General features: G+C 34.1%; 5 protein-coding genes and 1 long non-coding RNA gene across 6 annotated transcripts; 3 read left to right on the forward strand and 3 right to left on the reverse strand.

The window, feature by feature from the left end:
* The first annotated feature begins 63 nt into the window (after positions 1-63).
* LOC128187361 (uncharacterized) lies at positions 64-11,869 on the forward strand. Its single transcript, XR_008244068.1, has 2 exons — positions 64-198; positions 11,670-11,869. It is a non-coding gene; the product is annotated as an uncharacterized LOC128187361 (long non-coding RNA).
* On the reverse strand, positions 251-2,759 carry LOC128187349 (myb-like protein AA). The gene is made up of 2 exons (XM_052857761.1): positions 730-2,759; positions 251-506 (listed from the first exon to the last, which is right to left on the reverse strand). Exons 1-2 carry the CDS (start codon positions 2,519-2,521, stop codon positions 310-312), a joined length of 1,989 nt encoding a protein of 662 aa, XP_052713721.1. The 5' UTR covers positions 2,522-2,759; the 3' UTR covers positions 251-309.
* Positions 5,814-14,702, reverse strand: LOC128187357 (NADH dehydrogenase [ubiquinone] 1 beta subcomplex subunit 5, mitochondrial-like). Its single transcript, XM_052857773.1, has 6 exons — positions 14,488-14,702; positions 12,122-12,249; positions 11,870-11,933; positions 11,067-11,128; positions 7,978-8,084; positions 5,814-6,044 (listed from the first exon to the last, which is right to left on the reverse strand). The coding sequence occupies exons 1-6, from the start codon at positions 14,606-14,608 to the stop codon at positions 5,852-5,854; spliced, it is 675 nt and encodes a 224-aa protein (XP_052713733.1). The 5' UTR covers positions 14,609-14,702; the 3' UTR covers positions 5,814-5,851.
* Positions 14,703-14,889: 187 nt separating this feature from the next.
* LOC128187356 (sperm-associated antigen 7 homolog) lies at positions 14,890-19,289 on the forward strand. Its single transcript, XM_052857772.1, has 7 exons — positions 14,890-15,079; positions 15,214-15,281; positions 15,509-15,597; positions 16,743-16,827; positions 17,247-17,336; positions 17,653-17,806; positions 18,578-19,289. Exons 1-7 carry the CDS (start codon positions 15,001-15,003, stop codon positions 18,763-18,765), a joined length of 753 nt encoding a protein of 250 aa, XP_052713732.1. The 5' UTR covers positions 14,890-15,000; the 3' UTR covers positions 18,766-19,289.
* Positions 19,290-19,333: 44 nt separating this feature from the next.
* Positions 19,334-20,735, reverse strand: LOC128187360 (uncharacterized). The gene is made up of 3 exons (XM_052857777.1): positions 20,620-20,735; positions 20,005-20,145; positions 19,334-19,577 (listed from the first exon to the last, which is right to left on the reverse strand). The coding sequence occupies exons 1-3, from the start codon at positions 20,711-20,713 to the stop codon at positions 19,357-19,359; spliced, it is 456 nt and encodes a 151-aa protein (XP_052713737.1). The 5' UTR covers positions 20,714-20,735; the 3' UTR covers positions 19,334-19,356.
* Positions 20,736-22,158: 1,423 nt separating this feature from the next.
* On the forward strand, positions 22,159-27,385 carry LOC128187358 (uncharacterized). The gene is made up of 5 exons (XM_052857775.1): positions 22,159-22,260; positions 23,558-23,629; positions 24,060-24,316; positions 24,486-24,669; positions 26,644-27,385. Exons 2-5 carry the CDS (start codon positions 23,563-23,565, stop codon positions 26,799-26,801), a joined length of 666 nt encoding a protein of 221 aa, XP_052713735.1. The 5' UTR covers positions 22,159-22,260; positions 23,558-23,562; the 3' UTR covers positions 26,802-27,385.
* Positions 27,386-27,464: the final 79 nt, after the last annotated feature.

Below are 27,464 nucleotides of genomic sequence, written 5' to 3' on the forward strand. Positions count from 1 at the left end.
CAGTGATTGTAACTTTTGTGCACCAGGTGTAATGGAGATTACGCTTCCAGCCACTTGACTCTTCAACTTCATGTACCGGACTCAAAACAGTGTTCATGATGAGTGTTTTAACAAACTCTTAGCTCTTCTGAAAACATTTTAATAACAGACCTAATCAACGAGTGCCCAGATCCTGGACCTAAATAACAACCATAGCAGGTATACTTGCCATGCTGCGTCACATTTTGAAAAAAAAATATCAACTACTAAGGCCAGCTTAGTGCACTGTTATTGTATAGCCATGACAAAATATTGGGAACTTTGATATATTCATCGATTGTCTGCATATCCATAATCTTCATCGTCGTCGTCCTCGTCGTAATAATCATCATCTTCCTCGGGGATATCCGTCTTGCTATACCGACTACTACTTCTCATGCGATTGGGCATGCGCGAGGACATTCTTCCACCATTCTGATCGAGGTGCCCATTCCAAGATATGTCGTATGGAACGGCTCTTTTCCGAACTATAAAAGAAAAAAAAATGGCATGTTTAGTGCAAAATTCTCATAAACTTGCATGAGGTGGATTTGTTTTGTTCCAACGTACTTGGATTCAAGTTTATACCTTGGAACCAGAATTTTTGGAACGAATTTATTTTAAAAATCTTGCATGAAGCATGAACTATTTGCTTTGGAACAAACATTTAAAAATCTTGCATAATGCAAAATTTGTTTTGTTCCGACATACCTGGATCGAAGTAAACACCTTGGAACCGTCTAGTTTTCGTGATAGGTTTCTGTTGCCGGGGCGACGGTAGCGATCGCATATCTGGGGCCGAGTGTCTACCACTCTGGTACGAAACAGACGGGTCCCTGTGGTTTGAACGGACAGACTGCGTCGGTTTTATGGACGCTTTCTTGTTTTTGTTGGCTATAATGAAAGGACTTTCTGGAAGCGGCGGGAGAGCGTTCTGTGATCTCGTGGAGTAACGAGACTTCTCTCGCGACGGGGGCGGGGAGTGCCCGATCTGTGGGAGCGCCACCGGGTAATAAGCCTCTTCCCGCGTAAGCGCACCCTGAGGATTTTCCTCATCATCTTCATCATCATCGTAATCGTCTTCCATTTCTTCAACCCTAGAACCAAGATTATCTCTTTGCTTATGCTTCCTCTTTTTAGATGCTTTTTCTTTGTTTTTGGAACTTTGTGAACGTGCTTGATTTTTGCTCCTTGTGGATAAAGCATCTATGTCTTCATCAGACATGTCTTCATCATAATACTCATCATCGTCATCAGCCTCATCTTCCTCCTCTTCGTCTGAAACCGCAGGGAGGACTGGTTTGGGATAACCGTAAATGTACTTAATCTTTGGTCTATTAATTGTTTTTTGCTTTTTCTTGCCTTTCTTTCCACTCACGTTTTGTTCGTTGGCCGTTTGGACGTCTCTTTCGATCCAGTTGTCATCGAACCTGTAAACACCTGCGTGCGATTGACCTTTTAATCCGTTATGAACACACGTGATATTTTCATAAACCATGGAAGGAATGTTTTTATTTTTCCTTTTCGGAAAACAACTGCAGGTTTCGTAATTATCAGCAGTTTCCACTCTCGCCCCTTTTCGCTTCACTGAAGGGGGCGGGGCGTATTCAGGGTAATAGTCCACAAAGTCTCCATTATCACTTTCCTCGTCCTCGTCCTCTTCGTCTTCATCATACTCGTCCTCATCTTCTTCCCGATAAGAAGGAGCCACCGATCTTCTGGAACCGTTTGCCTGAGAGACCTGTGACGGCCTGGTCGATCCGCCCTCTCTCCGGGATGGACGTTGGGAATATGGGGTTACAACCTGCTGATACTCATCAGGCTGAGGGAGGAGGTCCTCTCTGTTGCTCCATCCCCCGGCAGACTGCATCACTGACCGGTTTCTGTTCTGTGTTCCAAGTCCCTCCTGGGTCCGTTGTCTAGATCTAGCGTCCAACTGACTAGGGAGCCGCTGACTTCCATGTCTGGACGTTATACCCTCATCACCTACATGATGGGATCGTGATTGGTTCAGATTTGGCTCCTGTCGGGATGTCTGTTGTCTAGATTGGTTCAAGTCGTGATTTTGTTGAGATCTTTGCCTGGATTGGTTCAAGTCATGATTTTGCCTGGATTGGTTCAAGTCATGATTTTGTTGAGATCTCTGCCTGGACTGGTTCAAGTCATGATTTTGTTGAGATCTCTGCCTGGACTGGTTCAAGTCATGATTTTGCCTGGATTGGTTCAAGTCATGATTTTGTTGAGATCTCTGCCTGGACTGGTTCAAGTCATGATTTTGCCTGGATTGGTTCAAGTCATGATTTTGTTGAGATCTCTGTCTGGATTGGTTGAGATTCTGGTCCTGAAGTGATCCCTGACGTGGCTGCCCGTGGGTTGGGTTCTCTCCCTGTTTTCCCTGCCGGGATTGGTTTTGGGACCCTCTTGTCTGTTGTTGGTTTGTCCCTACTCTTGAACCCTGTGAAGTGTGCTTCAACGCCTTCGCCGCATCGTTCATAGATGTCATACCGTCTAATCAACTTGGCACACACGCAGATAAAACAATTCCTATACAAATACAGTCAATCATACCAAAACATCGCTACAAATCAGTATATCCAATACAACACGGACTGTTTACAATCTAATACGATGAAAACTTGCCCAATGTTCAATGGCCGATCCAAACATTGGAATGGGTAATCCGGATTACGGATATTAAGTGATCCGGAACGAGGGAATCCTCGCCATAACACTAATACTAATGCCAAATAACGGTCGCAAACACGCGCTGTCAATGCTGGTCGCTGGTCAGTCCTGTGTAGAGTAAGGACGTTCAAAATCTTCTTTTTTCAGATTTGCCGAGATTAAGCTCGATCGAGAGTCAACCTTTTTCTTAAACCAAATAAGTTGCAAGTGAATTTCACATGTAGGTAATGTTTACTCTCACAACAGTTTTACAACTATTTAAATTTGCAACCTACTTATTTTGGACTTGTAAATGTATAATAACGCCGAGTTTTATTTACGTTTGGACACAGGTAGCACACATTTAAAACAATCAAAGAACATTTAAACTGAAATTTCGCATGTTATCAGGTTGGAATTAGGGATGTCCATCTGAATAATCTGGAGCTCTCCTCGGAACAAACAGTTAATTCATGCAAATGACTGAAAAGGGACTGTAGCCCGCTCAATTTGGAACAAGATAATTATAGAAAAGTTTTGATAAACAGTTGCTATCATTTTCGGCCTTTTTCTTGTGACTTTGCCTCAAATCAGCGAAGAAAATATAATGCTTTGTTTATGCAGAGAATTTGGGCGAGGGTTTCAAATGTTGCAATCCACGTTATCCAGGGGAGGACGGTCTGAGGGATAAGTCACTTGCCAGGGAGTCTATTTTTTGGTATTTTAACTTTTCATACTAATTATTAAGGATGAATTTTCCAAGTCCGGTCCACCCATCTCCGATCCTCTCTAGATCTAAATCGTAGGAAACTGAATCAGTCTTAAGGTCAGACGACACGTTCCTCAATTTTATATAACATTATCCAGGAATTTGTTAATGGTTTACTACTACTCTGACAAGCTTTCTTGCAAAAAATTAGGATACCTTACCAGGCATTTCTGCAAAATACTAGAGAATGCAATTTCCTATATAATCTTCTTGAAAATACACTTGAACTGCTGATATAAAAATAAATAAATAATACAGCACAGCGAAATTCACTATATTGGGCCGGGCTTTGAACTCACAACCTCTAGAACCTAGTAGACGCTCTTGGCAGAGAGTGGCCACAGCTCTAACCACTCGGCCATCTAGGCATATATCCATATTATACAAGTAAATTTTAATCATTTTAAAATCATTATAAAAACATTTTTTTTTTAAAACTCTTTATTACGAGGAGATACAAAAAAGATGATCGAGGAACGTGTCGTCTGTCACCTAAATTTCTCTGTTGATAAAAATAATCTATTGTATGTAAAAGAACTTAGATTGTAGTGTTGTAATTCATTTCAAATAAAAAAAAAGGTCAATTGCCTACTATTTCAGTAAGTGGCCTTGGAATACTTTTTGAAAAAGAAAAAAAGAAAAAAAAAAAAGAAAATAAATGAATAAAATAAAACAAATCCATCAATATTTTACACTATGATTAAGATTTTCTTAATTTTGAAAATATTAAACATAAATTATCTCTTTGAAAAACGATCCAGGGCAGATGATTTTTTTACATATATCATGCTATCTTTCAACATCAATGACTTAATACTATATCTACGTCATCCATTGACAATTTGCAGACAGCCCTGCAAGTGGCTGGTGACAGAGTTAAGTGAAAATCCCCTGCAGTTGCTTCATGCACCATTGGCACTGTCTCTGATATACATGTATAATTATGTATACGTATTTGTATGTCATGGAGGTAGGCAGAAAGCGTGTACAAGTAAGTTGAAGTAACTCATCTGACAACTTTAAAAACGTAAGTTTTCAGTAGTCCCCTCTTAGAAAACAAGTCATCTGTTTATAGATACAGTGCTCGTTTTAGATATGATAATGGTCATGCGCAGATCCCAAATTATTTCCGGCGGGAAAAGGGGGGTGTTCCGAAACATATATTATTCAGTAACTTTGACTGACATGTGATTTAAAAAAAAAAACAATTTTCTATGGGAATTCTAGATCTGCGTTTGTGGTATTTATTTAATGATTCTGCACTTTCTTATTAAGGAAGGAGTCTCCTCGTTATCAAACATACTTCTTATAATAAGAAATTAATGAAATTTTGACACAGTAAAGTAGGTCATTTAACCAAATGATTCTATCAGTTTAATCAAATTTGACCTTCTTGTTTTCGCATAAAGGTTAGGTCAAGTTCACTACCCTTTTCCTCAACTTAAAAAATAAATGTAGAACTTTCTTTTCAATTATGTAGACATCTGTTTAAGATATGAAGATTCTATTCTTCAATGAAATGATAGAATATCAGAATGTCTATCAGCTTATACTACAAAATGGGAATAAATATTGAAACTAAATTATTACTGATGTTGTTTAGTCCGCATTTCCTCTAATTTTCTTAAATTTTGAAGATATTTTGATTGTTTTTTATGCTTCCAATATTTAAATATTTCTTATTTTTACGTATTATGAAGACGATTAAAATCAACTCCCAAAAATCGATCAGTTTTACTTCCGGTTTGCCAGAGTTACTGCATAGGAGATTTTTTAATGGGGGGATAAAGACCAAAATGCTATGCCTCAGAATCAACTTTTGTTGCATATGCATGTATGAAACTCAATCATCATGCCATAGCAGCCATACAGAAAACCCAAAGAAATTTACACAGGGTATCAAATTTGTCCTTTTTTAAAAGCAATATGAGCTGCAATTTTCATGTTGAAATTTTTCTTTTATGAAAAGGTGGTTTTTTTTTTTCTAAAATGATAAAAAAAACCATGGTTTTAAATCTGTAACCTGTATTTTTGTGGGAAAAGTCGTTAAGAAGCCTTTATTGGAGCAAAAATGAATTATTGTCGTCCTATACAAAAACTGATTTGCTATATATTCCTTATAAGAGAAATCTTTCTTCTGACAAAATTGATGAATTTTTCAAACTTTATTCACCATAAAAGTTTAAGTCACATGCAGACTTATCATTCCAGCAAGTTTCTGCAGCAAAATAAAATTCTAAAAAATACAGCTCATACTGCTTTAAAAAGATAGAATATAATAGCTTTTACCTGACATTTAGCTTATTTATATATCATATGCATATTTGAGGATTGAGACCATTCCAAAAAGGCACTTGTATCATAGTTGTCAACAATACTTTAATCTTCACAAATTGTTTTTTACATATGACGATCTGTAGGGTTTGACCTATCCATAGGGGGTCGTCCGTAGAAATATTCTCTGAACATGCCATGCTTTTTCTCGAGTTCATCAAACATCAATACATCCTCAATTCTTCTATCGATTAGGTAGTACCATCCCTTGTATCTAAAGTTGTACCGCATGTGATTGCTTACAATCCAATATTTTTTCCTGACAAGGTAAAAAAAAAATGGTAAGAAGTTTTGATAAAAACAAGTTCTTAGTATTTATAGTACATTATACATGAATTAGAAAGAAGTACATGTACTTATAACAGTATCTTTACATCTACCGAGCATGTTTTTCCTATTTCTTAAGGAAAAATATAGCTAATTCATAGCTCTATAGAGCAGCGGTAGAAACTGACAGGACTAAAATCTACACGCCCCATTTATTGATTGGTCGAAACTTACAAATGACCTAAGAAAAATCACGGACTACATGAAATTATCAGGATGATGTCACACTCAAATTCCCATGAGAGACAATATAGCCGTTTCTTTTAGCTAACGTACTGATGCACATTAACAGTAATTTAGTTAACGTAAGGTCTTTCTATTGTCGCATGACGTCTTCCGGAGCATTTCGGATTATTTTACCGTTATCGGCTTTATTATTAGTGAAATGTAAATACATTGTATTGGTTTTGGCAATATTTCTTCAATTTTAGATGTTTTTCAGCACATTTGAAGTTATTTAATGTGAAATGACAATTATATTTAACAATTTAGATAGTTGTTTTTAATGGAATCGTGGAATTCAATGAAAAACTGACAAAACCATATAAAGCAGTCATGAACGTACACCATATTTCAATATTTTTAACCCTGCTTTGTATTTTTTTCTTTGCATACTTTCATAGGATACATAATAATTAACAAATGGGGCAATTTAGAGTGGGTTTGAACCATTATTTAAAAAATAATAGACATTTTGAGATGCCAACATGTATTTTTCAATTTAAAAAATTTGGCCTTAAATGCACTGCAAATACTATAATATATTTACATCTACCAAGTATTATTCCCTCTATTTCTTATGGAAAATATAGTTAATTCATAGCTGTATAGAAACAGCCAGATTGAAATCTACACGCCCCGTTTATTGATTGGTCGAAATCTACAGCGGCTGAAACTGACAAGAAAGTGACAGGACCAAACTTAACACGCCCAGTTTATGGATTGGTTGAGACCTACAACTACCTAGGAAAAATCACGGACTGCACGAAATAATCATGACGACGTCAGACTCAAAGTCTCACAGGAGACGATTTGGCTGTTTCTTTTAGTTAACGTACTTACGTACATTAACAGTAATTTAGTGAATTTTACTTACTTTTCATAATCAATTTATCAATTGGCTTAAAGAAAGATGTAAATATAAACAATAAATGCTTTCTTTGATGATTCATTCGGGTAATGAAGGTAGCGATCATTGCAGAAAAAATTTACATAACCCGCGTATTTTTTCTGCAATGTCGCTACCTTCATATCCCGAATGAATCACCAAAGAAAGCATTTTATTGTTTAAATACATACTTGCAAGTTTAAATGGCCTTAAATTGATAATAAAAACATAAATAAGGATTGTGATTAACTTCAGTAGGATTTACTTTTATACATGCATTGGAAATCAGATCGAAAATCAGTTAATAAGTTGGGAAGCAGTTGTCGCTGTAATTGCCCTGATAGTATACCGGTACCTGTGTTAGCTCCTACAGCATGAAAAATAAATTTGCAACATATCCATATTTTAGGTCAGTTTGATTGCTTACATATTGCTCTTCAAATTTAAACAACAAATACAAAGATTAAACCATAAAAACATCAAGGGTGGAGAAACCTTAACTTAATTTGACAATTTCACAAGAAAAATGATGCAATAATTTATACTTTCAAGTTTGCTCCATGCTAAAGTGCATTTAAATTCCATGTGTTTTAATGCATAAACTTAATTTGATTTTATCAATGATTCATCTTCAGATTTGGTTTAAAATTTGATTTCCTCTGTTCATTTGATGGTTTGTCAAATTAGGACTAGATGAGACTCGTTTTTTTTTACACACAGTGTTCACATTGTATGGGCAACAATAATGAGCACTCACTTCGATTCGGCCTTCCTATACTTAAGGTCAAGGATGTGGAGGTTTCTCTCATATGCTTGTTCATAAGATTGGTACAGCCACTTGTGCATAAATCTCTGAACAGGAGTCTGAAAGTGAAAATACAAATAACTGGAATTTTTATTTTCAGGTATGAAATAAGACAACTGTAACATACCTTGGAACACACATGATAATAATTCAGATATGCTTCAATTCTGAACTATCATTATTATTACTTCAAGGTATATGTGGGGTTTTTGGTGTAAATTTTTTTGACATGAGTTTGAGTAAAAATATACATCATGCTTCTTATTGACGTTTCACAAACTCTAAGCCTGTAAAACATGTTCTTTAGTTATTTGTCTCTAAACTTTGCTACACGTCTGATGAATATTAATGTGATCCGCCATTTGTAACGCCACAGCGCATGAGTGCGGGAAAACCTTGTATTGAAAACACGATGTAATAACAGTTTTTTAACAACCCAAAACATTATTATTCCGTTATTCATTAATGCAGAACGATATAAATTGCTAATTATGTGTAATAAAGATGAAACATGATTGAAGCGTCAACGACACAGTAAACACCCCCTCTCCCTCAGGGATGCATGTACTGAGAGTATTTTATTTATTCTTTATTCGAAAATTCCTGACCTCTAAATGAAAATCCACTTGTAGTTTATAACTTATAAAGTAAAAACATGGAACACATGGAGTAAGTACGAACCTGACTAGCAAAACCCCTACAACTTCATGATAAAAACTTATGCCTAATTTGGCTTTAATTCCTATTCCATCAATCTACATGGTCTCCAATGACAATATTCCTTTTGTTCCTATCCTTGTCAGTCTGTCTTTCTTTGCCAAATCCGTCAATTTGAAACTTAACGGTATACCTATTTTTCTCGTCGTCGCCATTGTTGTTGTGATAGACTGAGTGTGGAATCACGTGACCCATTTAAGGCAGGGTTTATTCAAATGCTGTATTTATTGTGGACTCCACAATAATTATAAAAATTATTTATTAATTTCTATATCTTTTTAACCCGATTGATATAAACCAGGTAATTTATTGTGAACATCTATCTTTATACAACTTATTTAAATAAACAAATCAATCATATAGTTCTTGGCATGAAAAAATACGCCACATATACTTTTAAAAGTTTGCATGCCCTTTATGATTTATCTTCAACATTTAGGGATATTGATCAGAAGATCTTACATGTATAGTAAAGGCAATGTAAAATGGCGTGAAATGAAAATGAAGTGTGGTGTGTAAGGCTTCTTCAAATAAACACATCTAATCTCCATGTCAATCAAAAATTACAAGGTCTCTCATCATGGACCTTGCCATCAAATACCGTACATGTAATTCTCTGTCTCCAGCTTTAAGGTGGCTCTATACACCACTTTTTGATGACGCAGTATGTAAAAAAGTAAATCTGGAAGCATGCAATTCTGGTACTAGCTGATTTAAACTGAGGCAAATTGTATGGGGACCGCTCTATTAAAAAATTTGTTAAATGAATAGTCTTATAGATTCAATTTGTTAATTGGAAAAATCATTACTTTAATACAAGTAATGTGACACCTTCACGTTGTATCGTATTATTTATCGTAAAAAACAATAAAATCAAGTATAATTTTTTAAATAGTTTCTTTCCGATTTTCAATATCTTACAGCGTAGCTCAGTGGGTTAGTGGGTTCACTACAAACCTGTAGGTCATGAGTTGGAATTCCGTTGAGGACAATAAAATTTTTAACTTTCCAAGATTTTCTAAAACGTATTTTTGTAAACCGGTGAAAGTATTTTAATTATAATATACTGAAATCCACATTAATATTGACAGATGTTCCTATTAACCATCATAAGGGGATGGGAGGGTGGCTTTGAATTTCTTTCAGGTTGGGATACATAAATCCTAATAGTTAATTTTCCCCTTTATTTACTTGACTTAGTTTTGCATTAAAGCAAATAAATTCACTTACATAGGCCTATAATGAAATATGTATGTATTTATCATTCCATCGTGATATTTAGGAAATTTTCTATAACTCAGAAATGAAAAGTCCTGAAGGTGTTTGGGCCTTGGGACTTAGGAACGATAACTCTTACCTGAGGAATTTTCATACCAAATAAAATTTAAAATATTTTTTGTGTTTATTTGCAATGATTTTCATTCAATTTTTTATGTCACATTTATTAAAATACATTTTCTTATAACATCAAGCAGCTTTTTCAGATGATTTGTCAACAGAGTAAGAAATTATGAAAAATTATGTTTTGGGAAAATACTTTAAAAAATTGCAATAATACAATTTTTGAATGTTAAGAAGTATTTTATTTATCTTTAGGTGTCCAAAGGAATTATCCATCATATGATAACAAAATTTCTCTCAATTTCTTACGTTAACTTTTTAAAAATAATTTTACAAAAACACAAAAAAACATTTGAAAATTCTTTAAAAATACGTAGAGTATCCCTATCATCATTTTAATATTTGATAAGTATATGTTTTGTGGTCTTCTATTGAAAATTGGAATAAACTGTGGGTGTATAGAGCCACCTTAAAGGGACATGGTCACGTGGAGAGTCAATAGTACAATTTAAAGCACAATAGAGGGCTCACAATTTTTGTAATGTGAACAAGGCTCGTGCCCTGTTTTTGTTTATATTAGTTCAATTTACCGGCTAAAGTTCTTTTCCAAGCTGATTTTTCCATCTCTTTATTCATTTTAAGCATGAATTAACAGATCCTGGCGTTTACAACATTCATTTTAGGTCTTAAACTGGAGTTTTGACTTCAACGTTCAAAATGTAAACAAAACTTTGTTTACATAGCAAAGAATTGTAAGCTCTGTAACTTGCTTGTAACTCAATGAATGACACTCAGATTTTGGTTGCCTATTAAAGATGTCTTAAGCATTGTAAACATTAAAATCAGAAAAAATAATTTTTAACCAAAATCGTGGCCATGCCCCTTTAAATCCAATCAACCCTGGATGTTGCTATCAAATAATTCTCTGTCTCTTACTTTAAATCCAAGCAACATGTGCACTGCCAAATGAATTTTCCACTTACTCTGTAATATTCCCAGTGACGGGGCTCGTAACCTTCAGGGATGTCTTTTAATTCAGCTGGACCTTAAAAATAATTAACATGCCATGAATAAAAAGAGACCCATGGGTCCTGAGGGTAACCTGAGTATAATACAGCCCTCTCTGAGAGTTCCATAGGAATGCATTAATGTTGTTTCATTAATATTGTCGAATAATATGCATTATTTGATGATGGATGAAAGGATATTTAGTAAATGGGTAGAAATGAACAGTATTCAAAATATTTTACAATCTTTAATTCATTGGGGGGAAGAAGTATTGCGATGGTCAATTAAGAAGTTATGAACTTAGAAATTAACCATTAATGTTCACCATAAGAACAAAAGTCCCATTCTAACACAAAGCACAACCCCTGACCACGGGCACCAGGTCATGAATTTCACAACTTCTACTAAAGTACCCTTATCATTAACATGCATTTAGTTTGTCTACTAGACTTCTAATAGCCCAGGAGTAGAGAAGATTTTTCAATTATTGCATCAATTTTTACTTTTTTTTTAACTTAATTAAGCCTTTGATGCATGGGGATCATGATTGTAACAATTTGTGTTTTCTTTACCTACAGGTGCATCAAACCAAATTTTCTCAAGATTGGCCTTGTAGTTTATGAGAAAAAAGCTGAAAATGATCAATGCATGACTAGAGACAAAAATGGAGAGCAACAGATCAACTGTGTGAGTGTGACCAAACCAACCATTGTATACCAATTCCATGTATGAATTTTATTGCATACAAGAACAGTTAACATGCAATACAAATACTAACCAATATACAGGCTGTAAAGCCCCATCAAGGCGACTGGAACTGCAGCAATCCATGCATACTGAAGCTGTAGATAAAAAGAAAATTTACTACTTTAATCATTTTCAATTTCAGTCAAAACGGTTTGATATCTAATGAATTTCAACACCGACTGATTTTGATTCATTACAACAATGGTTGACGTTTATCTTTTAAAGCAGGTATAGTGAAAAAATAAAATCCAGAAGTGGGTGATGGTCAATAACTGTCACTTACTATGTGATCATGAAAATGAAAATCCTTTAGTCTGGGTCCAAATCTTGGGACACCAATATGGCCGGGGCCCCAAAAACTAGGATAATCTCCATGTACCACTTTTGACAATGAAATCCTTCGTACCACTTCTGAAAATGAAATAAAATAAAAACCAACTGAATGGGTCTAAATGTATATCACTGTTGGTGTCCTGTTGGTTAATGGTTACAGCAATCATTTATGAGCATCTTATTACAAACATATAAAATAATACTTCCCATTAACGAAAAAAGTACAGTACCAATCAAACCCAACCTAACAGAAAGTAAACCCCAAATAAACCTGGGTTTACTTTCTGGGTTAATCTGGGTTTACAAGAGTGGACCCAGAGTAAACCCAGAGTGGACACAGAGAGTAAACCCAGTCAGAAGTATAACCCTGAAAGTAGACGCTAACTGTGTATTCGGAATATACTAGGAGCAGGAATTACAGGCAGTAGGATGGTACGGGTCTGCTTCACACTTCAGTGCGTACAATTGATCTTAAAAGCAATTTCCAAGTAAACTCAAAGTAATCCCTAAACAAACCCAAAGTAAACCCCCGAGTGGACCCAAATTTTCAAAAAGTAAACCCAAAGTGAACCCCAAAAGTAAACCAAGGGTTTAGTTGGGGTTTACTCTGGTGTTAGGTTGGGTCTGATCGGTACTGTACCTCTTTATGATTCTATGACTACCTTCCTGACATTTAACCCTGTTTAAATCACAAATATTCATGGATAGGACAATGTCCATTTGTCAGAATTTTAAAAACAATTTCAAAAATGAAAGAACACTGGGAAAATTTCTTTCTGAAAGAGAGGTGCAGTACATAAACTGTTGATGAAAGTAATGCATGATGAATAAAGATTGTAACAATTTTTTTCAATTATTGGACAGAAGTCAGCAAGCATTTATTTCAATGATCAATGTATTGGTTGTGTGTGACAAAATACATAACTCGCATCAAAAGTACATGTAATGTATAAGTATTTTGTTATAAATAGTTCTATTTTTCTTTGAAGGTGTAAAAGTTTAATAAAATGTTTCAACATTAAAAATTAATTTTCAAAATAAACTGTAATGTAATGGCGGCAGACAGTGGCAGGAATTTTTGAAATCATGGAAGCAATGGTTGACCATGTCATTATTTAGGCGAATTTGAATTTTTGATAGAAAAGACCAAACAGCAGTTTACAAAAGTTATGTCCCTTGGCCACCAAGATGGGGCAACCCACATACACATATCGAAGGAATAAATTACATTCAAAAAGATTTCATTACAGGACGCCAAAATACTTGGTAGTGTAAAGAAGGGAAAAGTTGTTTTTTTTTCCTTTTGATCTTTGGATTGATAAACAGGCAGACTTACAGGTCCAGCACAATCTCCTGATTTAGCTATATAGCTTGAAAAAGCTATATAGCTTTATAAAGCTATTCAGGAAAGCTTGATCTAGCTATTTTGTCATACATTTTTCTTAAATGTGTATTTTTTCAGCATGTAAACAAAATCACATTTTAGTGCAGTGATAGCTTTCAACTTTGAACTGTTCTGTGAACAATGCATGTAAAGATTACTCATCAATTTGTGTCTTCTCAGAGACTCTGCGCTTAAAGTTTTAAAAGTTAAAGAAAGTTTTAACATTGCAGCTTTTGCAAACTTTTAAGCAAACAATATATCTATATTATTTGGGTTACTGTCCACCACTTAGTGTGCAATGAAACGTGGATAAGTACAATCTGATTAAAATCAGCCGTTCTGATACGCTACCGCTTTCGAGAGCTGATTTTAATCAGATTGGGATAAGTATGATTTCTTCTCATTGTGCTGTGTAATTATTAATTATCTTTTTTACCATAACTGACCTCCTTTATATTTCATTCAAGAAGTAACTGTGTGGTAATAGATCAATTGCCAAGACACAAATGGATGACTAATATTTACATGCATTGTTTACAGAACAGTTTCAAAGTTGAAAACTATTACTGCACTAAAATGCAATTTTTTATACACATGCTGAAAAAATTACACATTGAAGAAAAATGTATGACAGAATAGCTAAATAAAGCTACTTTATATAGCTTAATAAAGCTATTTAGCTTATTCAAGCTATAAAGCTAGATATGGAGATTGTACTGGACCTGACAACAACAATTGTTAGTTACAGTAGTTAGAGACCTAAGTAGATATATAAAGCGATTAAGATGGCAACAACTACCATTACACGATAAAAATGCATCCTCATCTGCAAGATAAGTGCTTGTTAATCATGTACAATCAAAACTTGATTGTTTACAGTTTCCACAATTTCTGGTAAGGGAAATTTAATTCGAATTTCCTTAATATTTTACCTTTCAGAGCAGATTTAGATTTCAGTATTTCGCTTTTTGTCTGTGGTGTTTTTACCGCTAAGGTAAATACTTGTCTCGTCCCCTTTGCAGTGGACAGCCTCAAGCAGCTGAAGGAGATCATTTTGATCCCTTAGCCCATGAACTCCTTCAGGTTTTTCAGTTTTCACAAAGTTGTCTGTCTAGCAAGGTTGCAGCAGGTTCGCAGTAAATAGATTTTTACTATAAATAAAAATAAAACCAAGTAAGCTAAAGTTTCCGGACGGACTATATTGAAAAAAAAACACCATGCATATGAAATAGAATTATTTCATTAACCCATTTTGAATGATAGTAACCGTTATTTTGCATATACATGTATGTCTCTTTACATACGGTAAAAAACTGCATCGGATTCGCTTTTAATTTGAAGTAGGCGATAAAGTTATCGTGAAATTTAAGAATCGTGAATCGGTGCGGTGTTACTATAAAGTAATTACTTATTTCGGAACGTTTGAACCAAAAAGTAAAACCATCATGGATTTACTTGGTTCTATTCTTGGAACTATGCAAAAGCCACCTACCATGGGTGATGAGGAAAAGAAAAAGGCTAAAGGTTCACTCATCTTCATTTTTTGTAGTTCGAATTTGTTCAATCAATTATTGATTAAGGAGCATAATGAAGATTTGCACATTAAGATATTTCAAATTCTGTTTACATCAAGTTAATTTGAATTTTATAAACTGCAGCACAAAGGGCCTTACTTGAAAAACAACAAGAGAAAGAGAAGAAAAAATTGCAAGATTTTAGAGAAAAGGTAATTTAACCTAAATAAGTAACGTTGTGTATATTGGAATGAACCCCTGTAAAATAAACAGGTGACAGCTATCTGAAAATATCACTTTAATTTCAATATGTGGGGCTTTTTCTATTATGAGCATCACACAGTCTTTATTTCGACAACTACATCATTCAATGTTCTCCCCTTCAAAACTTTTCTTACATTATTTTTCCAGCATTTAAATTTAATTTATGATATTGTAGATACAAAAGAGAATCCACGACTTTATTAAAGATGGAGCCCTTCAGAAATTTAAGTTTGAGCCTATGGACAAAGGATGGCGAGCCATTGTGTAAGTAAACATGGTAAATCACTGCGGCTCTGATCAAGATAGGTGGTGCATATCTCCGTTGTTTACAAATTGTTATTGCTATTGTTTTAGATATCTAGGGGCAGGTGCTGTGTAATCATCAGGCAGTGGTCATGCAGCCGTGCATGTTTTGCTGAATGAGACACATGTTGAGACACATGGTCTTGTGGCATTCAGCAATTTATGGTTATTGAAATAATATTCTTCATGCTTCTGTTTTTGATATGTTGCTATGACATATCAAATATAGGAGTGTAAAGGTTTCATTTTAAATAGATTGGGCATTCAGTGGATAGTCAATGAAAACTTCTTTTGTACAATTAATACAGCAAATATGTATTTCCTGTTCCCACAATGGCTCTGATTATCAATAGAAAAGCATATATTTTAGCCACCTAAAATTTAAAGCAACGTACAAAATAAAAAAACAAAAAAGCAAAAAATTAACAACACCCCCCCCCCCAAAAAAAACAACAAAAACAAAAGCCAAGGTCACATGATGCAGTTCTATACATTTCATCAATAATTAATAAGCATTTTATCTATAATTGTAATTTTGATTTAAGTGCCAGTCTGCCAGATCATTTATGATCTTTGGGACAGAATTTGCAATATTCTGTGCAATGGATAGCAGTTTTTGTTCTTAAAGGGACTTGGACACGATTTGAGCTCAAAATTAATTTCATTTTCCATTTTTAATGTTTAGATGTTTAATATGGTATTTTGGAATCCCTGCAAAATTTGTAACAAAATCATTTTAAAATTTTACAGTTTAATATATTGATCTTGGTTATATGAAACACAGTTGAAAGAAACATGTTTTCACTATGTTTATTAATACGAATTGGTTATTCGGTTATAAAGAATTATGAATATACATGTTGCAAAAAAAATCCAATGGTCCCTTAGAATTCGCTACAACTGAGTTTCATCAACAGTAATTTCATCACCGCATTGTTAAAGTGCAAATTTTTAACGAATCTGATACACCAACATTCTACTATGACAAGTTTTCCAATGAAAATATTAACATATGCCCTTGGGTGACATTACTGTTCCATTGATTCAATGAATTTTTTTTATTACCTATCTTTCAGTATAAATTATATCATTTTTTTATCATCTAGTCATGAAGTTGCTGATGTTGCAGGCTTGACCTCCTTTTCGTTTGGAATTGAGGAGGAGGACAGATATGTTATGATTTGGAAGAAGGTACATGTAATACTGGCTATAGTGTATCAATTCTAAGTGAAAACAATATATTGTGTATATATGCTGTTTACAAATACATTGTTATGTGAGGTCAGAGTAAGTAATACGCTGTAATTTGTTGCAACTGTCCTTTCTGTTTGCCAGTGAATCTCACAACCGTATAATTGATAATTTATAATTCTCCCAAACAAAGTTTGGCAACCACACTGACAACTTTATAATTATCTGACTTACCCCAGAATCTTTTTTTTCTAATTTTCCAAGAATATTACATTATCTTTAATTTCCCCAATGATCCATTATGTCCTTCAAAACATGAGAGAAATTAAGTAAGTTAAAGAAAAAAAAGTACTTCAGTAAATATATCAAAATAATTATATGGATTTAGGATGGGTTTTTTTTTTTTTTTAATTTTGTAGGAGTTTGCTCCAACAGATGATGAAATTAATGCACTTAAGGCTGGTAAAGAGTGGAACCTTGAAATGGCCAAGGAGCTAGAGAAGCAAAGGGTGAGGCTTTTAAAAGTGATCGTAGTTTTATTCAGTCCATGACAAATCCCCTGCACTCTTCCCATCTTCCCGAAAAAGTAACAACAAAGCTACATGTACTTTAAGAACCCCAATAAAACTTTAACTCTAATTTCATTCATATCAACCTTTGGTACTTTATTTTCTCATGAAAAATTTAGATTTATTTTAAGGTAGTAGCAGTTTTGTAATATATTTTGGGGGATAAATTCATATTAGTATGCATATCCCATAAGAGTAGAATAAAAACAATGATTTAGAGAATACAGCATACAAATGTAATTCTCTTATATTTCAGGAACTAGAGAGATTGAGTGCAGAGGAAAATGTACCCACACAAAAGAAAATCATTCCAAATTCTAACTATAAAGATAAATACAAACATTTAATTGGAGACGAAGCTGCAAAGAAAGGGGCGAAACAGACGACAGCTAACCGGTCATATGGATTTGGTGAGTTATCAGAGTTGCTATTATAATAACAAAAGATGTCGGAACAAGTACCGTAATGTTTTTTTACCAATACCATTCATACCCCGCAGAACTTGTACCCATGTATTATAGTACAGGTTCTCTTGGAGAATTTGTACCCAGGTAAAGATTCTTTTTGAGAAATCGCATAAGTTCTCCGAAAGAACTTGTACCCAAATATTTATGCATCTAATGCATGCAGATATAGATTCTATCAATACATATGTATTACATGTAGAACTAATTTTGATTTGCAGTAAGGTTTTATTCACTATATCCTTATCCTGTCTTTTGATAAAAAAAAGCAAACAATAATAAATCGTAATTACATATACTTATCCCTTTATTGCTCCAGTCTGAATTTACAAATAAATTTCTCTAATGATTATTGTCAATTTTAATAAAATTGCTTCTTACCGGTATATGGAATGCGCTTCTTTGAATATAATAGTACAAAAAGGTGTAACCTGTCTATGAGATACTCTTACTTAAGTTATCAAATTTTATGAAAGTCTCAAATATATGAATGGATATCTATTATTTTTTTTGTACCACCTAGTCTTCAGGGTATGGTTTCTGTTATAGAAAAAATAATGTCGGGTACAAATTCTCTAAGAGAACTTGTATGCTACTACATGTATTTGAGTACTATAGTTCCCTAGGATATGGCTTCTCCTGTTACCCACAACTGTAAGCTGTGAAGTCCATCATTTTATTACTGCAGTAATGTTTTTTAATTTAATTTTTATCTAGTGCCAAGTGAAAACAAGCGAGATCACAGGACAATAGAAGAAGTTTTAGCAGAAACCAGAGCAAAGAAAAAGCTTAAAACAGAGACCCAGGCAAATCCTGTTGGCGGTTCACAGGGGGAGGGGCCAGTCACAGGGAGTTCTGTCAATCAAACCTCAGAAATCGGGAAAACTGTATCAGACAATAAATAACATATCACACAGATATTAATTATAAACAAAAGGTGTTGATTAACCTGATACTTAATTCTAAATATTATCCAATTTTATTAACATTTGATGATTTTTTTTTACATGTATAACTATGTTTGTAAGTCAATTCAAATGTGATGGATCCTATTTCAACACACAACTCTCACCTGAATTAACCCAGTTTGGAACTGATTTGTATTTGAGGGTAAAATTATAATTGAGATGTTAATGAATGTGTGTATTTTCTATGTCATAATGAATGAATTTCTATAATATCAAAATGAGCTTTAAATTAGCCAGTATTGTATCATAATAAGTTAATGTTGTATGAAGAATTATGTCCAAAAGTTGTAAAACTCCTGTTTGCTATAAATGCTGTTTACTTTTAAACTTGTATGAATTTAAAGTCGTATAAAAGTGTAAGCATTTGTTTGTACCAAATTTCATCCTATATGATTTTTTCCTAACAAGTGTGCTTTTGATATTTGTTGATTTTATATGAAAAATAAAAAAATAAATTACAATTTACTCTAAATGTTTTTTTTGAAAAAAGATACAAATGTCCACAAACTTTATAAGTAACTCTTTATTTCATAAAATGTATGATTCAAATGTTAAAGCACAAATCAAGCAAACTACAGTCAATGTAATAAGGTTACAGTGACTACTAAGTCCGGAGTTGCATCCCTGTGCAGTACAGTAACACTGGGTGACCTCCCCTTGAAATGGAACATACTGAGTGACACAATGTGTATCCCTTTCACCACCGAGCATGGGACCTGCAATCTCAGCTTTGAAGCAAGATCTGTGAACTAACAGAATAAAAAGACAGAAATTATATGACAATAAATGATAAACAATGTTTTTTTTTATGAATTTTTCAGCACTTATAAGAACTAGTGTAGTTTTTTTTTTCATCGTCCCAAGTCAAGGGTTTCTGATCCGCTCCGCTTAGTCGAGGGTTTCTGGTTCGCTCCGTTGTATAGCGGAGCGGATCAGAAACCCTTGACTTGGGAAGATGATTTTATCAATTTATGTTTCTTCATCTTCTAAGAGATATTATTTTAAAATTTAGATGCTTGAGGGTTGGTATTTTAAGTCACATTTATGGTACAATAAAACTTCAAGGTCAATCACAATTTAAACGAGAATTTATAAATAACTAGAGGCACCCGAAAAAATGTCTTTTTAATTCGAAGCAACTGCATGGAATTTGCTCGTTAAATTGTGACAACTTACACTTTCGTCCATACGTGCTAGATCGCTTCACTTTGAGGCAGGAGGAGGGACAGTTGATCAGGTAATGGGATCCGCCCCAGAAAGGATCGCCACACAGAGGATCGTGTTCACTGCTGCAGTTGTAGCAAGCTACCCCCGAAGCTAAAGAGATACATATATTATAAACATAATAATGATAGACTTGCAGACTTGCACGAGTGTGGATCTGATCTGGATGGGTGGGCCCGGACCGCACCCCCCCCCCCCTCCCCGTATTCTTCTGACAATTCACAATGACATAGTAAATACTAATTCACATTGATGATTCTAGTAAGTTACCAAAATAAATCACCTTCGCCCCTCCCCTTTCCAATGGCGTGCTACATATATTGTAGACATTGTTCATAATAATATCGAAACTTAATCAGGCTCTCAATCCCCGGGGTTCCTTCCTATCCCTCCCGAATAACCTTTTTCGAATGTTTTTCATAAATAAAACCTTCCAAGGTCATTGATAAAATGATACAGAATGACATGTACTACTAGTATTTACACATTAACAGAATATAACTTTCCTGTTACATACATGTAGCAATGCGACAACAAATGCGTATGATAATTGAAATGGATTCAAACCTTTTCCAATACAGACAAATAAACCAACAATTGCTGCAGAAATCTGTAATCCATACATAGTTACATGTGATGTTGTGTGAGGAAAACGCGTCATCAGGAACACAGGGGAAATAACACTAGAGCTCCTTTAAAAAGGGACACAAATTTTCCTATAAAATCGGTATACACCCCCCCCCCTCCTTTATTTTATTCTGGTCCCGTCAGATCTCTTTTTTCCACATCTCTAAATATTGGGATACTAAAATGCTCTCTAGTGTTTTAAACAGTAGCTGCATGTCTGTTGCTCCCGGTCTGAAAAGGTTCGGATGGATTTTTTTTTCAGACCGGGGGCTACAGCTTATTTGAACAGTTGCGATTTGAACAATTGCGAGTTTAAACTTTCTAGCTATTTCAGCGGCGAGATTTTATAATTCACACATAGATTTTTTTTAGTATTATCGTAACTTTATATCTCGAAAAGGAAAGAATTTATTATTAATATTTACATTTTTTTAATTTAAATTGCTTATAAATTTTCAAAAATTTAGCTGGTAAAAAGTGTGTAAAAATTGTTTTGTCGATTTATAGAAACTGACTTTCGACACAAGTTTCTGTAATATTTGGAAGTTACATATGTACATTTATCCTTTCTCGAATCCAAAATCAAGGAATTCTTAACCTTTGCGCAATTTTTTTTTAACTAATAAAAAAATGAATTTAGAATTAGATTAATAACTTTGATACAGAGTCAGTAACAAAATAATTTTACAAACATAAAGATTTAGCTCTTCAATGCAGTAAATCATTTTAGAAATCATTCATTATTTAAAATGCATATGTCTTTTTAAATATTAATTCTAAAATGATGCTGCCAGCTACCCTTAATACCCAGGATGATTGGCAAAACAATAAAACGCCGGAGTATTGTTTTAAATGTAATTTATATATATTAGAGAAAAGCCAAGCAAATTTATAATGTAACGTCGAGAGAAAAATAAAATTTTAAGATACTTCAACAATTGGCTCTGAAAGTATGGTAAATGAAAACACTCCTTGCTCAATGTGACAATTACTAATGAGCATAAATACGTCTTTTATCTTGACCTTTTCTACTTCGTTAAAGGTCGTGACAATGAAACAACTGTCATTAAAGAATCAAAGTTTTGGACGAAAGTTAGAAATATCAATACATGCTGTGTGCAGTGTATTAATATTTTACGTATAATTATGTTTAGAGTAGTTCTTAAAAATCTATATACAATTCCTAAACACATTTTGCTATATTGAGGAGAGCATTAATATAAATTCTAAAAATATTTTCAATTGTTATTTTGTCAGTATTTTGGTTCCATATACAGCTGATTCAATGTTAGTAGCAACGGCCTTCATTGATTGATTTTATCTATTGTAAATCGTTGCTAATTTATTTAAACAGTATTTATAGCGCTCTAAAATAAATTACAATGAATCAAGGTGAATTGCGTCCGTTGTATTATTATGAATATATCTTGCATACTTTGACCTTTTCACGGTTCAGTGGCGCGCTGCACTTTTTTTCCCCTTTCCGTACCCCCTCATTAATGACAGTACCGTAATTCATTCCCCCTGGTGTCTCTCTCTCATCACTCTACTACGGCGAGGCAGTCGGTTTAGCGGTCACAGGTATGAAACATTTACTCCTTCTTTATTTTTCTTTATTTTCAATATTTAATTGTTACGAGGGTTCACCATCACGGCCCTATACGTTTGGTATTTATACGGGGGAAAAAAAGATAATCGATTATTTTGTGCTAAAATCTGAGAAAACCAATAATTTGCAAAGAAACCAAAACATTGGCGTCCTTAGGGGCGAATTCAAGGGCAGTAAGGTATGTACTAAGATAGTTACTGAAATACCATCGCTGCGTTTCTTCCAAATATGCTCTGCATATTACATTTATCAAAATGAAATAATCAATTGTTCACTAGCTTAACGCTGATAAGTCATTTTCTTACCAGACGCGACGCTGTTGGTTTTTGTGCTGTAATGTTATACAATATTAACTAATGGTAAATCCCAACTGTTTACTTAAGCTTTTTTGATGTGACACAACTTAATTTACTTATCTATTTATTGGATGTTTACCGATATCTTTAACACAGTATTTTTGCAAATGTCCGAAACACAAAATGACCTTGGGCCAAACATCGCCAATAAGAGGTACCTAAGTGTTCTTTTAAAAAAAAATACGAATGTTAAAAGAGAGGCTATAAATATCCCTGTAGCCCCAAGGTGTATGGACTACAAGCCTTCTGTGGTCTGCTGGAAAAATATTGTGTACAATTGAGCGTCAGAGGCAAGTTCAATTTGTTACCTGTCAGACGCTCACAATGTCATTGAGGCCCCAAAAATGTCATCTTATTTATCAAGTGAATATTTTGGACAACAAATTATTTTTTTTTAAATAAAATTGATCTGATAACACACGTGTATCTCACATAAAAATATTGTAAACTTTTTATTTTCTTTCGAAAAATTTAATGTTAGAATTATTTCATATTTTACACAAATAATTTTTTTAATGCCTGTTTTAATTTGATAAAATTCTTTGTCCCTAGTACAGTTCAATATAAAATGTTAAAAAAGAAGCATAATTAATCTTTCAAGAAACAACTGAAAGGAAAAGTTGCAAGGTGCCCTTGGTGAATATTCAATGAGAGAACAGACACAAGTTCATTTACGACACGTCATAAATTTTGTCAGACGACACGTGAAGAATTCATGTCAACTCGGCCGTAGTTTTACATAATTTATGTTTATATAGTAGATGTTTTAGAAATTTTATTGACCTAGATAAGAATTAATGTGAAAGAAAACATTTCAATAAAAGACGTTTACGTAATGTAATTATGCAATATATGATAAACCAATCGGATTATTATCGAAAATTAATGTCTTCATTTTTTTTTCTCCTTCAAGGCACCATGGAGGCCAAATTTATCTTAATTGCTGTAATTATTCCAATCATTGCTAGTCAAGGCATCAATAAAGGTAAGAATTCAATGTTAAAAACTATTAATTTTTTTTAAGAGTCTGCAAACCCTATAATATAACGTGTACAGAAGAATTGCAACAAACATATTTACATGTTAAAACAATAGTTCTAGATGATACATGTAAAGGTGATACAAGATTCGTTTTTCTGACCCTTCCCCGGAAAGATATTTAAATATCACCACCACCCAACCCCTTCAACTCAACAAAATTACCCCCCGCCCCAAGGAAAAAATCGTTATGCGATGTACAGTATTGTCCTTTACAAAAATTTAGATTATTGAGAATCAAATTTGTACATGACATGTACAAATTTGATTCTCAATAATCTAAAGTTTTGTAAAGGACAGTATCCCATCCCCTCACAATCATCCCGACCGCCTCGTCCCTGCATTTACATGGCTTCACATATTATATATTCTTGCAGTGTCTTTGGACGACTCAGAAAAGAATGAATGTGGACAATCCACCAAGCTCTCCAGTGGATCTCAGATCCAGTTGACCACTAATGGAAAGACCAAGACCGGAATCTGTGGATTCCTCGTCAACAGGATTGATAACATCAACACCAAGTGTCCTTATCCAGGAATATGCGCGCGCATCGACGATTCTCGTATGGGATCCTGCCAAGCCAAAGTGGCATTTACTGGAAAATATTTCGATAAAACTCCAGACAGCACACAGGTATAAAAAAGACATCCCTTGTGTATTGAGTTAAACCTCTAAGTAAAGATTTTTTAAATACATGCACAGGTGCAAAGCCCGTTATAACATTAATTTCAATGTAACCATAAATTATGGTTACATTGAAATTAATGTTAAAAATGGCCCCTTTTTAAATTCAACCTTTCAGGAACTGAGCTGCTACATGAAGCCTAAAGGAGCTAAATTCTGCACCCAGGCCCCTGCACTGCGTGTGGAGGTGACAGAGAACCCCAATGTCCCGAAAGAGGAGCGGGAATACGGATTCAACATCACTGTATATACCCAGTGCTTCGACAACAAAGAGAAACTTATTGTTGAATATGTAGAGGATGGTAAGGGGTTTTCGCATTGCATGTATTTATAGTTGTTCTTTAATAATATATTTTCTTCCTCTTATACATGTACAACCAAATTCCTAAAAACGCTCTCCCAGAAACCTTATCTATGAATCTTACATGGTAGCTAACTAAAAATGGTTATGATTTCAAACACCCCAAAATCATAATTTTTTTAATTTAAGCTAAAACAAAATGCATGGTCGCACAACTGTGATAAAAATATGGATAGTAGAAACTGCGTATAGAATTTTAGGTGAGCTTCTCCAGTCTGCACAAGCAATATTTTGAGCTCCGTCCGATTTTTTTTTAAGGAAACATTTATATATTGATTAAGACAATAAATTCACAATTGGTTGCTAACATGAGTGTTTTATAAATATGCAATACTAATTCAATTTTTAACCAATATACATATGCCTTTATATCAATATATCCATTCAACAAATAACCATGTATATCTATTTATATGCACAATGTACCGATATAAACTGTTGCATAACAATGTAACGCACACAATGTATATATTATATCTATATGTATATATCATGCGATTGAAAAACAAAAATCAGGGTTAAAGTAAACGAGTAAAAGTTGTGCTTATTGTGCGCGAAATATTAAACATGTAGTTAATGTTCTCGGTAAACCCTCTTGTTTTATTGGCGCATTCCACAGCTTAAATTGAAACTATTTGATCTTTCAAGCAAATGCACAATAAAGCATGACCCCCACCCCATACCCCCCCCCCCCCCCTCCCGTAAAGACTTGCGATGTTTGACTTTTGTACCTCTCTTCCCTAAAACTGTATACAGTCTTTCTGATGAAAGGGGGAAAAATAGTTAAATTTCTTTGCAACTCTATCTCCCAACCCCAACACGAAAATCCCACCTCACCTACATTGTATATATCCCTCTCCCTTGCTCAAGAACTTACGTCGCTTCTTTGCCTTTGAAATATTTTCTTGCTTTTCCACGACCGCATCAAATCAGGGTCACACTGAGGCAACTTTTTCACGGAGAACATGAATGGTTGACTTCTTGATCTGATGTACCTCTTCTTTTTTATTTCCTTTTTTTCTGTTAGACTATAAGGGCCCTGATCTGGAAGAAGGATGGCGCATGAACTACATTATGGGAGTGGCCGTGGCAGCGTGCATATGCACGGTGTTTCTCATTGTGATGTGCACGGTCAAACTGTACGCGCGCAACAACCCATCATACAGGAACTTGCAGAGCGCAACAAAATAAATATGAACTTATTATTAACAAAACGCTTTTTCTTAATAACAGAGTTCCAATTTTCCAATTTTTTTTTCTATTATTCATTTTATTTTCTATACCAAACCTTGTTCGTTGTTAAGTGTATGTATGCACGAACGCTTGTTACCAGCTACTTGTTCTAAAAACGATGCATGTCCTAATAGATAAATGATATTTTGACTTTTGAGTCACTAAAAATCTTTGATACAATCTTGACTGCACATGAACATGCAGTTTGGTAAATCTATTTAATTAGCTATAAGACTTAATTGCATGATATTACATTTTTTTTTTTATTTGCTGCTTCAATACTTGTATTTTAAATAGAAATAACAAGATTATTTGCAAAAGTAGGCAAACTGCCAGATTCAACTAAAAAAAATTGTCCAATGAATTTCAAGAAAATACTCCAGATTGCTCGAAGAAGATTGCTTCAGCATAATTAACCATCTTGCTTCTCTTGCAAAATACGAGAATTTAAGAAACTGCTTAGGGTATAGGATATTTTCCTAACTACGATTGGTGATTACTTCCGCAATTGAAATCTTGCATGATAATGAAATATTTCAAAATGATGACGCTTCATACATGTTTGATAAATCATACATATAAGATATGCATGATACTAGTTTACAAACTGCTTTATAATTGCAAAGACCATGCATGTTAGGGGTCCATTTTTCTCTCGCTAACTGAAACTGCTATTTTGCAGAATACCAACCTCCGGATCTGGAATCTGCCTGGAGAAAGAACTACATCATGGGAATTGTGGTAGCCGCTTGTATATGTTGCGTTTTCCTGGTTATCGTGGTTGTCATGAAATGTTACTATAGAAACAAACCCTATGCTGGTATTAAGGAGGATAGATAGAAAGTTTCTTTTTCTTCTTCTCTCCCGTGCGGGACCAGCCCGGTGTATTGTGTTTGTCGTCTGCTTCTACGATCAGAATCCAATAATATATAAGTATTTCTCTTTTTTACTTAAAAAACACAAAAATTAAGCTGCAGCACTGATCCAATTCACTGGGCTGATTCTCCGCATTTGAGAAACATTCCTATAAAATCGGGTTTCACACTAAACAGATCCAGAAGTCATTCCAAGGGAATCAATTTTAATTCGTTGAAAATAATCGTTTATTTACTTGAAACAGCATAATGGTCTACCAAAAAGTTCAAAACGTATTTGTTTAAAGTGTTTAGTGTGAACTTTTGTTCTTTCTATGAAAACATCTCCATTGTACCTATGCATTTAACATAGAACGTACGAACAAAAATGCATTTGTTTTTGTTTCCTTTTTTTAACGTTGGAGATGGAATACATGTTCATGTTGAGAATCACTATTTTGTTTGTTTTCATATCTTGTTAAAGGTTGTGCAAGAGCGAATGATAGACATCATCGATTTGTATATAAACTGAATGTAGATTGAACAAGATTTTGTGACGAGCAGTTGTTATGTGCTTTTGATAAATAATCAGGGAATTCTAAGAATTTAAATACATTGTTTTTTTAGCAACTGATTAGCATAAAGCTTT

This window comes from Crassostrea angulata, chromosome 6 (assembly GCF_025612915.1).
Source record: "Crassostrea angulata isolate pt1a10 chromosome 6, ASM2561291v2, whole genome shotgun sequence".
In the NCBI taxonomy this organism is placed as follows: domain Eukaryota; kingdom Metazoa; phylum Mollusca; class Bivalvia; order Ostreida; family Ostreidae; genus Magallana; species Magallana angulata.

Coding starts and splice junctions, on each gene's coding strand:
- LOC128187357 (XM_052857773.1), bottom strand. CDS start 14,608: ATGATCTCCTTCAGCTGCTTGAGGCTGTCCACTGCAAAGGGGACGAGA. Junction 8,085..11,066: donor GTCACTGGGAATATTACAGA/GTAAGTGGAAAA, acceptor TTTCACTTTCAG/ACTCCTGTTCAGAGATTTAT. Junction 6,045..7,977: donor TATAGGAAGGCCGAATCGAA/GTGAGTGCTCAT, acceptor TTACCTTGTCAG/GAAAAAATATTGGATTGTAA.
- LOC128187358 (XM_052857775.1), top strand. CDS start 23,563: ATGGAGGCCAAATTTATCTTAATTGCTGTAATTATTCCAATCATTGCT. Junction 23,630..24,059: donor TAGTCAAGGCATCAATAAAG/GTAAGAATTCAA, acceptor ATATTCTTGCAG/TGTCTTTGGACGACTCAGAA. Junction 24,317..24,485: donor AAACTCCAGACAGCACACAG/GTATAAAAAAGA, acceptor TCAACCTTTCAG/GAACTGAGCTGCTACATGAA.
- LOC128187356 (XM_052857772.1), top strand. CDS start 15,001: ATGGATTTACTTGGTTCTATTCTTGGAACTATGCAAAAGCCACCTACC. Junction 15,282..15,508: donor TGCAAGATTTTAGAGAAAAG/GTAATTTAACCT, acceptor ATGATATTGTAG/ATACAAAAGAGAATCCACGA. Junction 17,807..18,577: donor TAACCGGTCATATGGATTTG/GTGAGTTATCAG, acceptor ATTTTTATCTAG/TGCCAAGTGAAAACAAGCGA.
- LOC128187349 (XM_052857761.1), bottom strand. CDS start 2,521: ATGACATCTATGAACGATGCGGCGAAGGCGTTGAAGCACACTTCACAG. Junction 507..729: donor AGGTGTTTACTTCGATCCAG/GTATGTCGGAAC, acceptor TTTCTTTTATAG/TTCGGAAAAGAGCCGTTCCA.
- LOC128187360 (XM_052857777.1), bottom strand. CDS start 20,713: ATGACGCGTTTTCCTCACACAACATCACATGTAACTATGTATGGATTA. Junction 20,146..20,619: donor ATTTGTCTGTATTGGAAAAG/GTTTGAATCCAT, acceptor GTATCTCTTTAG/CTTCGGGGGTAGCTTGCTAC. Junction 19,578..20,004: donor TAGCACGTATGGACGAAAGT/GTAAGTTGTCAC, acceptor TTATTCTGTTAG/TTCACAGATCTTGCTTCAAA.